The following is a 14901-nucleotide window of genomic DNA, read 5'->3' as shown; positions in this document are numbered from 1 at the left end:
GTAATATATATTTATACAGACCTTTCTTTTAAAATTAAATCTTCTCTGCTAGGCTTATCTTTCATATAGATATAAACCAGACCGGCTCTAACGGGGCAACAAACACGCGGCGGCGGCTGAGCGCCGAGAGGGGCGGCCGGGCTGCCGGCAGGGAACGGGCCGCAGCCGCGCTCGCCCGGCGCCCCCCGCGCTTCCCCCGCGCCCCCCCTGCCCCGCGGTCCCGGCCCGGGGCGGCGCTGGGCCCGACACCGACTCACGCGCTGCGGCCCGGCGAGCGGAGAGGCGGCGGCGGGCGGCGGGCGCCCCTTTATAGCCGCCGCGGCGGCGCGAGCGGGCCGCCGTGCCGCGGAGAGGAGGCGGCGAGGCCCGGCGGGGGGCGAGGCCCGGTGGGGAGCGACCCCCACCGCTCGACGCAGCCGCTGCCGCCGGCTGCAGCGACCCCAGCGGGGGGGAGGACCGCCGCCCGCCCGGCCTGAGGCGAGGCGGGACGAGGTGGGGCGGGGCGGGGCGGGGCCAGGCCGCGCTGCGCTGAGGGGGTTCGCGGCGCCCCCGCCCGCCATTTTGGGGTCGCCCGACCCTCGTCGCCGGACATGGCGGCCCCTCGGGGTTGTCCTGCGGTCGCGCTGGCTCCGGCGTCCTCAAGGACAAGCTGGGCCTCCGTTTCTTTCCAAACCGCTCCCAGCGCCAGGAATCGCAAATCCTCTGGGTGGTTGTGGCCCCTCACGATGAACGAGCGCCAGGAGGGACTAGTAGCACGCTGCCAGGCGCTGCCCTTCTCGCCGCTCCTCAGCGAGAACTCGTTTTCCTCAGGCTGCCCAGCAATATCCACCCCTCACCTCTCAGGGGCATCCACCTCCCCCAAGCCAGCAATCAACCCGATAAACAAGCACAACAGCTTCCTAATCCTTCAAATCTATGTAGTTGCCATGAAAAATGGTGCCGGGGCAGTGTGTGTGGAGGACAGCTGTGAAATCTCGCAGCCCAGTCCATGTACTGATCCCATGGCGGCCCAAGCCAAACCAAAGTCTTGTCCCTGCACAGCAAGGCAGATTTAGGGCAAACTGGTCCTCTGCAGGCAGCTGGCAGGGACATGCACCTGCAGCAACACCCCCCAGAAGGGTGTTTTGGGGGTTGTTTTCCAACTCGTCCCCATCCTTTGCATGTAGATGTCTCACAGGGCAGCTCAAACCTGCCATGAAAAACAGGGTAGCCTCCTGGAGAGAGTAGGGCCATGGGGCTGGGACCAGGGCAAGGAGCGGGACAAGGAGAGGAATGCACCAGGAGAGTGAATAATTCCTCTGGGATAATTTTTCTCGCTGGTCCAAGCTATGGTTTTGGAGGTGGTGCTGGCAGTGAGCTGAGGAACGGCCGTAGCTGGAGCCATCACCACAGCCTCCTTGTCTTTGGAGCCTAATTTTTCCTCGAATAAGTGCGAGTTCCTGCGGCAGCCCCGGCACTGCGCCAGCTCACATCATGGGCTGTCTTGGAGTGGGACCAAGGGTCCTCAACATCTCCCTGGGGAAGCGAGCTGTCAGTCCCTCTTCCCAGGGTGAGGGTTGAACAACTCCAAATACAGAAGAAAGCCACTGGAACTAAGAGAGGGATTCACCCCCCACCGCTGTCCCATAGCTTCACGCTCACGAGATTCAGCTCCAGGGAGACCCGTAATTATCTATTTCCAGCATCTTCAGCAGAGCGTGAGGACACAGCAGCGCGGGATTCGGTGATTCATCGGTGACCTTCAGGCACCATGGATGTCCTGTTAAGGGGGACCAAGTCTACAGAGGCTGGTAGCTGGTCTGCTGGGGCTTTTCAATTCTACATGACATTGCCTTTAATTTGCTTTAGAAGTGGGTTACGATGGTGTCATAAAAATGGGATATGATGCCTATCCCTTCATTACAGTGGAATAATCGAGGGTAGCAGAACAAAAGGTAACAATAGCAAAGTAAATTGTAGTATTTTGCAATATTTTCAGTCCAAATTATTTTCTAAAGACAAGACACAAATCATCCTCCTCCTGAGCTCATCATCTTCCTCCCAACGCCCATAGCACTGGTACGCACTGGTGGGATTGCGCCCAGTGCCTGGCACTGTTTTGTGCCTCGGACCTCTGCAGCCCGGCGTCTCCTCAGCTGGGAAACAACTGGCTGAGGCAAGCGTCTTGCTGTGGAAGGAATTCAGAGTGGCTCCCGCTCTGACAGCTAAGGTCAAAACACAGCAGAGCTCGAAGAACATGTTTCCACATAAAACGCCCTTCGGCTGCAAGCATCTGCTGTGGCTGCACTGAGAATGGCCTTTATTTGAAACATGTTTATTGACATTTGTGGCCCCTGCCGGGGGACACCATGCACACCACTACAGCCCTGCCTCATTCTTGGTCCTCTTCACTCCCGACACGAACTGGTGGGCTCCGGGTACCCTCTGCCCACAAGGGCCCACAACTGCCCCGGGGACCCCACTGCTCTTGGCACCCTCGACACACGAGTGCAGCTGCCCCCGGTGACCAGCAATGCCCGAGATCCTCCCAGTTCACCCTCTCAAGACCTTCATCAGTGCCTGGAGCAAAGGTTACATCCTTTACTGTCTTCATCCCCCAGTCTGTCCCCATCAATGATGCCGGTGTGAGACCCATCACCCAGACGCCTCCCGAGCCACTCCGCTTCCCTGTGTCTGAGTGGTATCTCAGTCGCTGAGGGTCATCGTAAAAGATCATCCATTTTTCAACACGGACGGCAAGTTTTCAACCAAATGCTGACCCTGGTTTAGGATTTCTCCTCCTTAGCTGTGGGATTTTACCAGCAGAGGGCAGGCCGGGATTGCACCACAGGCAGAAAAACCCAGACGTGTAGGAGGGAGAGAGAGCATTTCGCCCAGAACTGAAGTAAGCAACATTTTCCACGCAGGGGAATTTGGGAGAGCGGGACTCGCTCGCTGCTAGAGCACCTGCTGTATAACAAATCTCCCACAGCCTGCAAGTGGCCTTGTCCCCTCCAAGGAGCAGGCGAAGGGTCGTTCATCAGGACCCTGTTCTGTCCCAGCTTTGCCGCTGTTGGAGCTGGAGAGGTGTTCAACGCTGCTGCATGCCACCGAGCAACCCCGGCCGGACTGCGCCGAACGCAGCCCACGCGTTCCCATAGGCCCCTTCATTATGGTTTTTTGCCTGAAGAACAAGGATGAAGAGAGTGCGCGGAGAGTTCGGGGATTTCCCCTACAGGGTAGATCAAAAGTTGCCAGGATATGTTAGAGGAGACGTTTAGGCTAACGAAAACCCTGGGAAAAAAAAATGAAGCTCAGTCCCGGGCTACTGCTCTAATCACCATGTTGCTGTGGGGAGAAAACCCCACGGGCCTGAACCGATGCCCTGCCACCCGCCCCGGCTCCCGTTTGATCAGTAGAGATCAGGAAGTGGGTTTTTTTCACTGTCTCTGTTTTGTTTTACCACTGTAGCCTGCGGGGCTGGTTTGTAAGCCTGCCTCCCACGGAGGGTAATTTGGTTCCTCGCTCTGGCCGAGGCCACACCAGAGCACTGAGCTCCCACCGCCGCCTCCAGCCGGGTCGGGGCAGCCCAGGCACCAGCGGGACAACCCATCATCAATAGCCCTATTATTGCTCTTGAAGTTTCTCTCGGCTTCCAGACGGATGCTGCGTTACCCCATCACAGCTGCAGTTGCTCCCTTCCAGCAATTCCCAACACAGCACTTAAGGCAGGGATTTATGGGCGGTTTTGAAAGGCATTTTGCAGCAAGGAGGAGTTATGGGAAAGGAAGTCGAATTCCCACCATTCCCCAGAAAATTCTCCCAGCATCTTTCACGAGAAAGATCATTTACTGGTCCTTTCCACAAAATAGAGACAAGCTCTCAGCTGTGGCTCATTGTTCAGTCCAAAGCATTTCCCGACAGCAAGATGCAGCAGGGATTATTCTGGTCCTGCCTGCAAAGGGTCAGGAGACCGAGGCGAGACTTTGGTGTCTGGCTGCAAGGCTCTGCTGGACCCGATTTGTTCCCTGACATTTTTGTGGACGCTGGTAGCTAAATGAAATGATTTGTTCTCAAGCCACGGATTACTGCCAATCTCAGGGCAAGCGTTGCGACTCACCGGCTGATTTTGACTCACGTAGTGGTTTGCAAAGCAAAAAGTCATGGGACCAGAGTCACCAAGAGCAGCAGCTATAAAACAACCAGCAGGGATGTTACCTCACAAGCTACATCTTACCTTTTTTGAAGCTTTTCAAGCTCACCTGCCACAAAGCGAGCAGTCATCCAAGCAGGCTGGATTAGCAGAATAGATTCACATCAACACTACATTCCACAACCAGGGCAGGGGTTTGAAAGACTTTATTTGACACCTTTGCTGGATGTCACAGCTCATGAATCTAACAGCTCTGCACAGTGTAAAGTGAGGCCGGGCTACTTGCTGTGAGCTCTAGCGTGCTGGCCAGGAACACCTGGGGTCTGCAAGGACCTCCTCTGACTGTATTAAAAGGGAATATGTTGTTCCTGGCTGATTCTGGCACTTCAGGACAAGGGTGAGGAGAAGTAGCGGAGGCATTTCTGTGTGTTAAGTGCGATTACTTTCGTCAAAACAACTGGGAGGGACTCACTTTCAAAACAATAGCAGATACATAGACATGCACATGGCAGATACAATCTGTAGGAACGCAAAAACACACCAGCCCATCCACACAGTCTAACCGGCTGTGCGTTTGACCTGAGGCGTGGGGAGAGCCTCTCCCATTCAAGAGGGATCTTCTCCCTCTTTTTTACCTTTTTTCTTTGCACTGACCTTTCCACACTTTTCTCTTCTCGTGTCACAGTGCTGTAGAGGTGGGCATGCAACTGGGTGGGCTATTCTGCACGTGTATCCCAGCAAGTCAAGGCACAGATGCAGGGAGTAGGGGCTGTTCAGACGATGGGGAGCACTGGGAGACCCTGCCCTGTCCACCATGGGAGTTAGGGATGTGGCACAGGAGCAGGGTGGCTCAAGAGCTTCAAGTTTCTGTTCCTTTCTGCCCAAAAAAAAGAGAGGAGGGGAGGACAGCTGGAGGAGCAGAGGCATATCTGCTGCATCAGTTATCTAGGGGCGCACGGGCCAAGGTAGAAAAAGCTCTCAGGAATCAGGACAAGTGCAGACCCAGAGCTTGCCAAGGTCTGCAGTGAAACCTCAGTGGATTTTGATCCTGGCCGAAGGAGAGGGATGAGCAACATGAGACCAAAACATGGTGCTGAAGAAAGAAAACAGAGACATTGTGGGAGGAGAGGGTGAGGGGTGCAGGGCTAAGAGAACGAGGGAGGCACTTCAAATGCACGCTGGTCTGACCCATTCCCCCCCTTTGCAGTCACAGCTGTTCAGCAGGGGATGGCGGAGAGACGGCTCCAGCGGGGAGACTGGCAGAGGGAAAGGCCTTTTCTTCTCACTTTGGCCGTCAGAGCCTTCCCCTCCATGACAGACGTCCCTTTGAAATCCTCTGTCTCGCCTCTTCACACCTCGGTGCGGAGCAAGGGCTGTAGAAGCCTCCCTCTGCGCAGGCTCCTGCACGGTTTGTGCAGGGACCCAGCACAGGCCCTGCAGACGCGGCGGTATTTCGGCTCGGCTGTGGGAACGAGCTCTGTTAAGCTGTTGCCTCACTCCACCTTAAGGGCACATAAGTGGGAAAAGCTGGTAATGCGGCGAGGAAAGCATGGGGATTAGCAGGCAGCCAGTTCGCTAAGGGAGCTGGGGGGGCTCTAGCCTGCCTTGCTGGGTGCCAGCAGTGCTGAGGAGGGGGGTGAGCTGCATCCGTCCCACCACACCAAAATTAGGTGCCGCAGCTGGGGGGACACATCGCAGGGAATCAGCATGAGCAAGTCTCTGGCAGCTCTGAGTCCCCAAGGAAATATGACAGTATTTCAAGGCTGGCTGTTTTCCAAAGGAGAGCAACGCTGGGCTCTGCAGAGAGCTTTGCTGGGGGAGGAACAGGGTTGGGATCTACATATGCCCCCTCCCTCGTAGCCAGAAGGATCTGGAGTACAGCCGCGTGCAGACAAGTGCATCAAATCGGATGTGATTTACGTTTGCAGGCATCACGAGGGAGAGGACGTGTGATGGTGAGGCAAGGAAGGCGGTGCGAGGAGGGAGGGAAGAGTAAAGAGCATTTTCTTTATGGATCCTTGGCTTCTGCAAAGCAGGAAAGACGCCTTTTCGGCTAAGTTTGTTCTTAGGCCTGTGGGCAATGAGTGCTGAAGAATTCCTGTCTCCGAAGGGGAGGGGAGGGTCAGAAAGCCCCGATTTCAGTTGCCCAGGAACGGCAGATCCTGGATGTCCCAACCCTGATCCCGGGTCCCTGCGCAGCAGCGCCCAAGGCGGGAGGCGCCGTGTAAGCCGGTGGAACGGGGATGCCGGCAGAGGCTGGTGAGAAGAGGAACGTCGCAATCTGGCTGCTCTTGGACGAGCCCTCTCTCAATACGCCCGCTGGCGACGGCATCCTGGGCACGGCTGCTACGGCTGTGGATGAGCCCGCGCCTCGGGCCCTCCGGCTGGAAGAGGCCATCCTGCTGGCCAGGAAGCTTCGGCGGGATGGCAGCATGTCGCTGGGGACACGGCGAAGCGGGGCTGGCCTCACAGCAGGGCTTGGGTAAGCCAGGGAAGATGCAGTCAAAACAACCGGAGCGGGAGCAGCCTCCCTCCTGGGGATTTGCACGGGGCCAGCAGCGCTGTGGAGGAAGGACCATGGCCACGTCTGGATGGGCAGGAGGGAAGTGGCCACTGGCGAAGGCTCCATTTCTGCCACATAATTATTCAGGTGGGAGAGGAGTCGCAGCCGGATGGGGTCGGCAGCGTTTTGACCCTCGAGGATGCCCAGGTACCTGACAACTTCAGTGAGACATTCGCGGAAGCCGATACTCCTGTAATCCACGGCCAGAGCTCGAGCATCTAAGAAGCCTGTAGGGAGAGGACACGGGTGACAGTAAGTCCATGCAGGGCTCAGGAATGTGCTTCGGTTTCAGTACCCTCTCTGGTGCACTGTGTATTTCACTTGAGGCACTTTGCTGCCGTCTGATATTACTGAAGCAGATAGCCAAGTGGGTGTCCGAAAGGACTGGACGTTTGCGTGCATGAGAATAGCATCTGTGGTTATCTCATCGGGATAAAACTGCCAGGGTCATGAAGCCTCTTACTCGAGCATGTGAGACAAGTAAGAGGTTTCATTAACTGTGCTCAAGAAGGAAGAAATTTCTCTTATTGGACTCTATCAGTTATCGCTGCTGGAGACGTGACTGTGGGCTAGATGGGCACTGGGTCTCTCTTTGCAAACGGACCATCCCCAGTCCTGCAGAACAGCGGGACACTGGGTCTCCTCAATTCACCATTTTCCTCTGCCTAGGTACCATTCCTTATACTCCATTTAAACAGATGTCTGGGTGAAGGACACAGGACAGTGGCAGAACCAAAACCGCTGGGCTGAGAAAGCTCAAAGCCACAGAAATCAACAAGGTAAAACGCAACCGACGGCTGATTTTTAGGCTTCTGCTCCCTACTTACAGCTTCATGAGACGATAAGCAATAAAGCAGAGAATGTCACAGCACAGTGAAGCGCTGGACCACTTTGCTTGACGGGGTCTCCCGTGACAATACAGCCCTTTGTTGCAGTGCAGTCAAACTGAATATCTAAACAAATGTTCCAGACCAAGTTACAGCGCTGAACCAAAGCCTGGATGCCAGCAATGTCCCCAGCAAGCCAAAAATGGGTGGTAAGCAAGCCAGAGGCTTCTTTAGTGGAGCTGTGATCTCCATCCTGTTAACTGGAACAGGACAGAGGGTCTGTACTGAGGTCTTAGAACAAATAAGACCTTTGTTGAATTTTGCACAGGGCTCCCTCTCTCTTCTTATAACAACCGAGAGACACAAAAAAAAAAGGACAGAAAGGGAAAAAAGCCTTGTTTATTTGCAGAGTCCCCATGCAGAATTCAGCCTCTGCAGGAAATGTATCCCAGGGTGGAGGTAAAGAGTTTAGTATCGGTTTTCTGGAAGCAGGCTCCATTTCTGAGCAGGACTGAGCACGTCTCTGGCTGGACAGCTTTTAGTGGGGTGTGTGACAGCGGCAACGGTGCCGTCCCTGAGGGTCTGTGGGACTTGCTGTCCCACGTAGCCCAGTCTGCCAAATGGACGCATGGGATGCTGACCCATATGTTAGACATAAGAAAAACAACAAGGCAGGAAACGTCCATCTGCCCTCCCTCAAAAAATACTTCCCTTGGGAAGCAGGCAGGGCAGCATTCGCTCTGGTGCTGGCTGGTGTCAGCAAGGCACACCAGCATCAAGATATTGCTTGCTGCTGAGGCTGATGGGGAATTTCCCTTCCCAGTTTTCACCTCACCCGTATGCTTATAAGAGCCGTTCTTACCTGTTCCTCCAGTGGCATGAAGCATTTTTAAGTGATCTACTGTCATTTGTAGAATTTCTGCCTTCTCCAGCTTGGAAGACCCCTGTGTGTGGGGAGCAGGAAAAAAAAAAGAGCAATTCATCATTTTATGGTCTAGGGTTTTGTGCCTCTTAGGAGCTGCGTTTTGCCCAATGACCTCCCCCCCCCGGAAACCTTCCTGAAGCCCAGGAGCACTCAAATTGGAGCAGGGCATCCATCCAGGGCATTGGCTCTGTTTTTTACATCAAGTGAGTAGAAAAAGGAGCTCCTTCCCAAGATGCCCCAATGCAAATGGAAAATCCCCATTTCTGTGTGTCTTCATATCTGCAAAACACTTTCTGGATTGAATTTATCCTCCCCAGGGCTCCTGAATATTTGTTAATATTGTTTTACCACCCAGCTTCACCACCTACTTACTCCCTGAAGTGATGATGATAAGAAAGACATAGCATTGCTCCAGACTTTCTCATTCTGAGCGCTCTACCCTTAACGCTGCTGAAGCGCAGCCCGCACGGGAGGATGGGTGGAAATCACGGGCACACACACCTGCTTCTCGAAGGCAGTGGGCACCAGGCGCCGCAGCTCGGAGAGGCTGCTGTTGATACGGTCGCGGCGCCGCTTCTCAATGATCTGCGGGAGATTTCCAAGTGGAGAGAAGAAACCACGGTCATTTATGGCCACAGGTCACGGGTCTAAAGCCCTCATTAGCAGCTATGGCAGGTCGAGAGAGGTGCTTTGAACAGGGCGCTATAAGTAAATGCTTTGGGTGCAAAAGCTGAGCAAAGAAACATCATCTGACTGGTGTGATGACCCCAGGTGAAGTCGTTCTCCTCCACCCCTACCCCTTTCTGCCAGATTGGAGACCAAACCTCTGTAAAAAAAAAAAAATCTCCAGTTGGCTGTGGGGAGAGTTGTGCAGGAGATGGAGCAGGGAACAGTGGGAAGTCGATTTTGCACTGTGTGTCCACAATAAGGATGTTCCCAACAGCACCCCACTACACACAGAGGGTGTCACGGGAAGCCCGGGCACACAGTCGGGACCAGCCTGACCCCCCAGAGAGACACAGCACAGCCACCCTGGTCAATGTAAAAGAGGCTCACCCCTCTCCTCTTCTTCCTGGCTTGTATCTGAGATGTCGTAGTGGGAGACACAGACCTGGAAACATGGCTGGAAAGGAAGAAGCGGGAATCATTTCATGCGCTAGCTGGAGAGAAACCTCCGTTACACATATGCTTTACACACGTTTGCCATCTGCAGTTTCCCCTCCATGAATAATGTCTTCTGTGGTTCCCAACTCATTTTTACCCACAACACAGAGCTCAGGAATTGGGGACAGGGAGCCAAGCAGAGACTCAAATCCCACTCTCTCCCCTCTGAGGGTCTCCCACCAGCTTGGGAGAGATTTCTGCATCAACTGTCCATCTGCTACCAGGCACATATCTCCTTCTGTCTCAGCCCGTGCTGGCATCTCCACAGGGCTGGAAAAGCAGCCATCTGAGCTCTGGAGTCGTGGCCTTTTTTTTCCTCCGTGTGTAAACCTCCCGGCTCTCGTGTCTGAGCCTGCCCTGTCTGCAGGGCTTTGCATCTCAGAGCTGCGATAGCACAAGCGTGTATCTGAGCTCCCACCCAGGGCGGCAGCAAAGGGCTGGTCGCTCCTCAGGGTGAGGCCAACGGCAGCGTTGATGTGGTTTCTGAGGGCTTCCTGCAGAGTCGCTTCACAAACCACAATTTTTGGGGTGGGCCGTGGTATTCTAAACGCATGGAGAGCCCTAAACCAGACAGAGAGGGGCCAGGACCTGGGCAGGGGGAACACCCGGCAGGAGATGACGGAGCAGGGACACTGCCTGCTGGGTGACAGCCCCGGGGCCCAGCTGTGCTCGAGGGACACGGGGAGACAGGCTAAGGAGAAGGTCCCCATAAACCATCCTGTGCCTGGTGGGCACGGCTGAGGCTAAAGACACCAAAGATCAGCGCTAGACATGCACAGGGAAGGCAAAGTTCAATCCCAAGGTCCCCACGGAGATGAAGTCTCCATAACGATGGAAAACCGGGCTTGGGAAACTCCTTGGAGCAAAACCCCTCTGCTGAGGGAGAGGTGGCTGGGCCACCTTTCACCTCCCCCAAGCAGGGCTCTCCCTCTGGAAAGCTCACGGCTGTTTCTGCACCTTACGAAACTCGGTGCAGGGTTGTTAACACGCAGGCGAGACGACAGGCTGCAACCCTGGCCAGCGCAGCGCTCCGGGGGGACTCGGAGGCTGCGTAAGATGTACAAATCTGGAAAGCGGCATTTGGGTTCACCCCACCAAATCAAAATATTTTTCAGTTTGACGAAGCATTTTAATAGCAGTCTATTAAAGATGTTTCTGCAGAGACAGCGCTGTCTGCACAGCAAGCCAAAAACTAGACCAAACTCAGCCCATTAAAAATACATTTTGCTAGGCCCAAGTGAGGTGCTTTCAGAAGTGGTTTTACACAATCGGACGAAATAACACGTTCTTCTGCTGACAGCTCCACTCATCTCCACACAGGTACCCTATCTGAATGTCTGCTGGGTGGGCTCTCTCTGGGCATAGGTGCTGCTGGCTTCGCAAGTACGAACACGCGTTGCCAGTATGCATAAACGCACGTACGGTGAGCACGTACGATGTGAAAACGGGCTCTGCGCGGACACCAGGGCACTATACGCGCAGGGGGTAGGTACTGAGTTCGCCTGGCAGCACAGGAACGCGGAGTACGCGCTCAAGGAGCCTGTAACAGGGAATTTTGAAACTTTTTTCACAGAGCTGTCTGAATGCGTTGCTTTTTGTGAGCTACAGTTCCAGATGTGGATATAAAGACCTAGCTTACTGCAAAATATATTTTTTAAATGTGTTTGACAGATTTGAACCACATAAAAGAGACCGTAACTGTATTCTCCGATGATTAAAACTTTTGCATTTTATAATTTACAGCGTAACTTTTGCTGTTCATTCAAAACAAAAAGCAAAAAACCCCCAAACCTCCCCAAAACCAAGCAGCATCTTGCACTTCGGCAGTGACCCCGAAGTCTAAACTTGCTACGCGCACTGAACCAAGCCTCACACCCGGCGTGACTCATCCCCGCTCTACAGGGGAACTGGTTTGCCCTACCCACTCGACCGATGGGTAATGGGCTGTGAACCCCAGCCAGACAGCCTGACTGCCTCCCTCTGCCCTAATCGCTCCACCTCGCTCCCCACCTGGAAGTGTCTCATTTTGCCCGATCCGCCAGTGTCCCCTGCAGAACCGCATTACTTGGGGTGTAAACTCGACAGGGCAGGAACAGCTCTTGTGGCCATGTGTTTGCGTGACGCGAGCAACAATATACACGTATACAAATACCACCAGATCACAGCACTGCCTGGTTCTACGACTGGCTTGAGAAGACAAACGTGTCAGCAGCACCAGAGAGGGATCAAAAATTCATTGTTACTGTTCACTGAAATAAAAACATTATGACAATTCCTCTATTTCATCCATCGGGGTACTATAGACTCAGCGTGCTGCGCTGATGTAAAGAGGTGGGATATAGTTCACATGCAGTAGGTTAAATATTGATGCACTTGGAAACTGCGTAAGGGGTCAGTGAATTTGTGCACGACATCACACATCGGACACGCCTGACTCTGCTGTGGCCGTATCGGTGAGAAGCAGACTCATGAATTCAGCCCCATCAGAACCTTGGCTTGGCACCAGGCAGGGCGACTTCTCCGCTCAGGATCCCAAGCGGCAAAAAGGGAATGAATTCATCTGGGGCCTCGCTGGACACGGAGGGAGGGAGACACTTGGCTACTGAAACACGAGTTCAAAAGCAGCTGATTTTTGGACGAGAACAAATAACAGAGCCCTTCCTTCATCCCCAGCGCCGTCTGCACGCTCAGAGCCCGGGCATGCCCGCGAACGGCTGACACAGCATGGGAACCCGGCCTGGGGATGCCCTTTGCCAGCAGAGCCGCAGCCCAGGGGAGCGCGGTGAAGCCCGAGGACATCGCCTGGGGAACCGTGCAGAGGTCCTGTCCTCACTATTTCACCAAGTAGCAAAGCCCCAGAGCCGAAACTGCAGCTCAGCACGGGTGGGATGGAGCCTGCGAACTGCGGTGCTGAAAGTGCAGGATTAAAGAAAGGTGCGCTTAAAGCGGGGTACCCTTCGCTGGCCAGGCACCACGGGCTCCCTCTTTATTGAAGATCAAAGCCCCAGCTGGTGCATTACAAACGCATCAGCAGAGCAGAAGCGTTTCTCATGCAAAACCTCCTCGTTCCTTCCACATTCCCCGGGGAGCCCTTGGATAGCTGGGACTGCAGCTCTAGGGGGGGGGGGGGGGTTGTCTTTGCTCTCGGGGTAGGGGGGACACGACACGACTACCCCATCTCGGGGTGCAGAGACCTGCGAGCAACCGGGCTGCCGCTCAGGAAGATCAGCGCTGCCCTTCTCCCCACCTGGCAGGAGAAGGCAATCCCGCTGGCTTTAACGAGACATTTTCTTGAACGCGATCGGCTCGTAACGCAGCTTTAATACTTGTGTTACGACCTGGATTTCCTCGCTGGCTCGGTCCTACGGCCGGCATCAGCCCACACTTGCACGCCGGAGCGATCCAGCCTGCCCCCGGCCCGTCCTTGCCCAAGGCAGGACCAGCCCAGCCCGAAGGGGTTAAGCGAGGTGCCAGGCGACTCCCGGTGAGTCCGCGGCGGAGCCCGGTGCTCTCCCGTGCCATGCCCCGGCCAGCGCCGAACTCCGCCGCCCCGAGAAGCTCGCAGGGAGCTGCCGCCACCGCCGTGCCCGGCGCCGGGGACCCCGCTCCGCAGCCTGCGCTCCCCGCAGGACCCCCAACTGCCCCGCCGCGGGGACCCCCAAAACCCGACTTCGCCCCAGTGCCCAGTCCCCGGGGCGGCAGCTCCGCCGGCGCCGCGTCCTCCTCACCTGTACTCCTCCTCCCGGCCCACGTCGATGGTGCCGTCCGACTCCGTGTCGGACGAGCTCTCCTCGCACAGCCGCTTCATCCTCGCAGGCGGCAACCGGGTGGCCTCGTCCCCGCGGGGGGGGGGGGAGGCTGGGGGAGAAGCCGGTGGGTTCGGCGAAGCTGCCCCGGAGGCCACCGCCGTCCTTCCCCGCCGTCCTCGGGGGGGGAAGTGCTGCTGTCCCTCCCCGGGCTGCGCTGGAGGAGCTGGCCCCAGTGCGTGGCTGCCTCGCACGGCTCCTCCCCTGCCCGCACTCTGCCTTTCACACCCCCGGCTTCTCCCTCGCTCTCCTCCCAGCACGTCCCCAACCTCCCTGGTTAATGGGTTAATGAGACATCTCCCGGGAGTGACGGATTACGCGGCCGCGCCGGCGCTCCCAGGTTCCCAGGGCCCCCCCTCCGCCTCCTCCCGCTCGCTGGTCGAAATCCCAAGTCTTCCTGTAAAAGGAACAGTCTGTGTGAACCGTCTCATGTCCCCCCCTTCTGCCCACGGCCCCCCTTCCACCCGCTGCACATTGGCCTCAGCCCCAGTTTAAAGGGACCAGTGACCTCACTGGCAACAGAAAACCGTGGGAAAGAGATGGGACTGATAAAGCCTTGAGTTGTTTCAGGGAAAAATCAACATCCAGCCCCACACGCACACACATGTCTGCCCAGCTCTGCGCGGCGCAGGCACTTTTGGAGACTTATGATTCAGATGGAAACCAGCTTATTCGAAGCGCGGTGCTGTTTGAGGACGCCGCTCAAAGGGCCCTCGCCTGGGATTAATCAGTGGCCACAGCCGAGGGCCGGGACGGCAGCGGTGGCACCACACTCCGAGGTGTCGGTGTGGGTTCGGCACCCTGGCACTGTGCCGCGGTGGTCCCGCCGGGAGCTCGGCCCCCTGCCACGCTCCCACAGCCTTGGAGCATCTTCAAGTGCCAGCTCATGGCACTGCCAGGGCATTTGAGACCTACCCTGTAAAACAAACCGGCCACAGCCCAACTTTAGGTTTTATGACACTAGAATGAATTGCTCTTTTCTTGTCTCATTCCATAATGCTGGAAACTTTGACCCGCAGCCCGGCATCTAGAGAGCATCTCGCTTTCCCTGAGCTTGTGGGAAGGAGGTAGGAGTCTGTTTTTCAGAGCCCTGAGCTGCTAAAATCCCCCAAGGCAGCAAAAACGTGTGCGTGTGGGAGAGAGAGAGAGAGAGAGGGGAGGAGGGAGAGAGCTGAAGTGGAGGTTCGCAGTACAAAAATAATGCCTTTTATTTTGAAAAAAATAATCAGCGCTGAGATCTGGCAACACGTGGGTTTCCCAAAGCCTTTTTGCAAAGACCGTGGCAGCGATAACAGCCCGTCGCCGCTCGGGCCAGCCAAACCAACCCGCCACCCGTCTCCCGTGCACAGAGGCGCCCAGCCGCGTGGTTGGGTGCTCCCTATCTGCCTCAGCCATCTCTGCCAGCTCCCCCGCACTGCACCCGCCAACCCCGAGACGCCTGCAATCCCCCAGCACCTCGTAAGCAGCTCCTGTAAAAGCCAAAT

The 14901-nt window shown here is 55.8% G+C and overlaps 1 protein-coding gene across 1 annotated transcript; it reads right to left on the bottom strand.

Annotated features, from left to right (window-relative positions):
- Nucleotides 1–6254: 6254 nt before the first annotated feature.
- HEYL (hes related family bHLH transcription factor with YRPW motif like) lies at nt 6255–13419 on the bottom strand. Its single transcript, XM_086480245.1, has 5 exons — nt 13340–13419; nt 9504–9570; nt 8949–9032; nt 8385–8466; nt 6255–6922 (listed from the first exon to the last, which is right to left on the bottom strand). Exons 1-5 carry the CDS (start codon nt 13417–13419, stop codon nt 6255–6257), a joined length of 981 nt encoding a protein of 326 aa, XP_086336371.1.
- Nucleotides 13420–14901: the final 1482 nt, after the last annotated feature.

This window comes from Leptosomus discolor, chromosome Z (genome assembly GCF_034619465.1).
Source record: "Leptosomus discolor isolate bLepDis1 chromosome Z, bLepDis1.hap2, whole genome shotgun sequence".
Lineage (NCBI taxonomy): Eukaryota > Metazoa > Chordata > Aves > Leptosomiformes > Leptosomidae > Leptosomus > Leptosomus discolor.
This window is presented reverse-complemented; position numbering and strand designations above follow the sequence as displayed.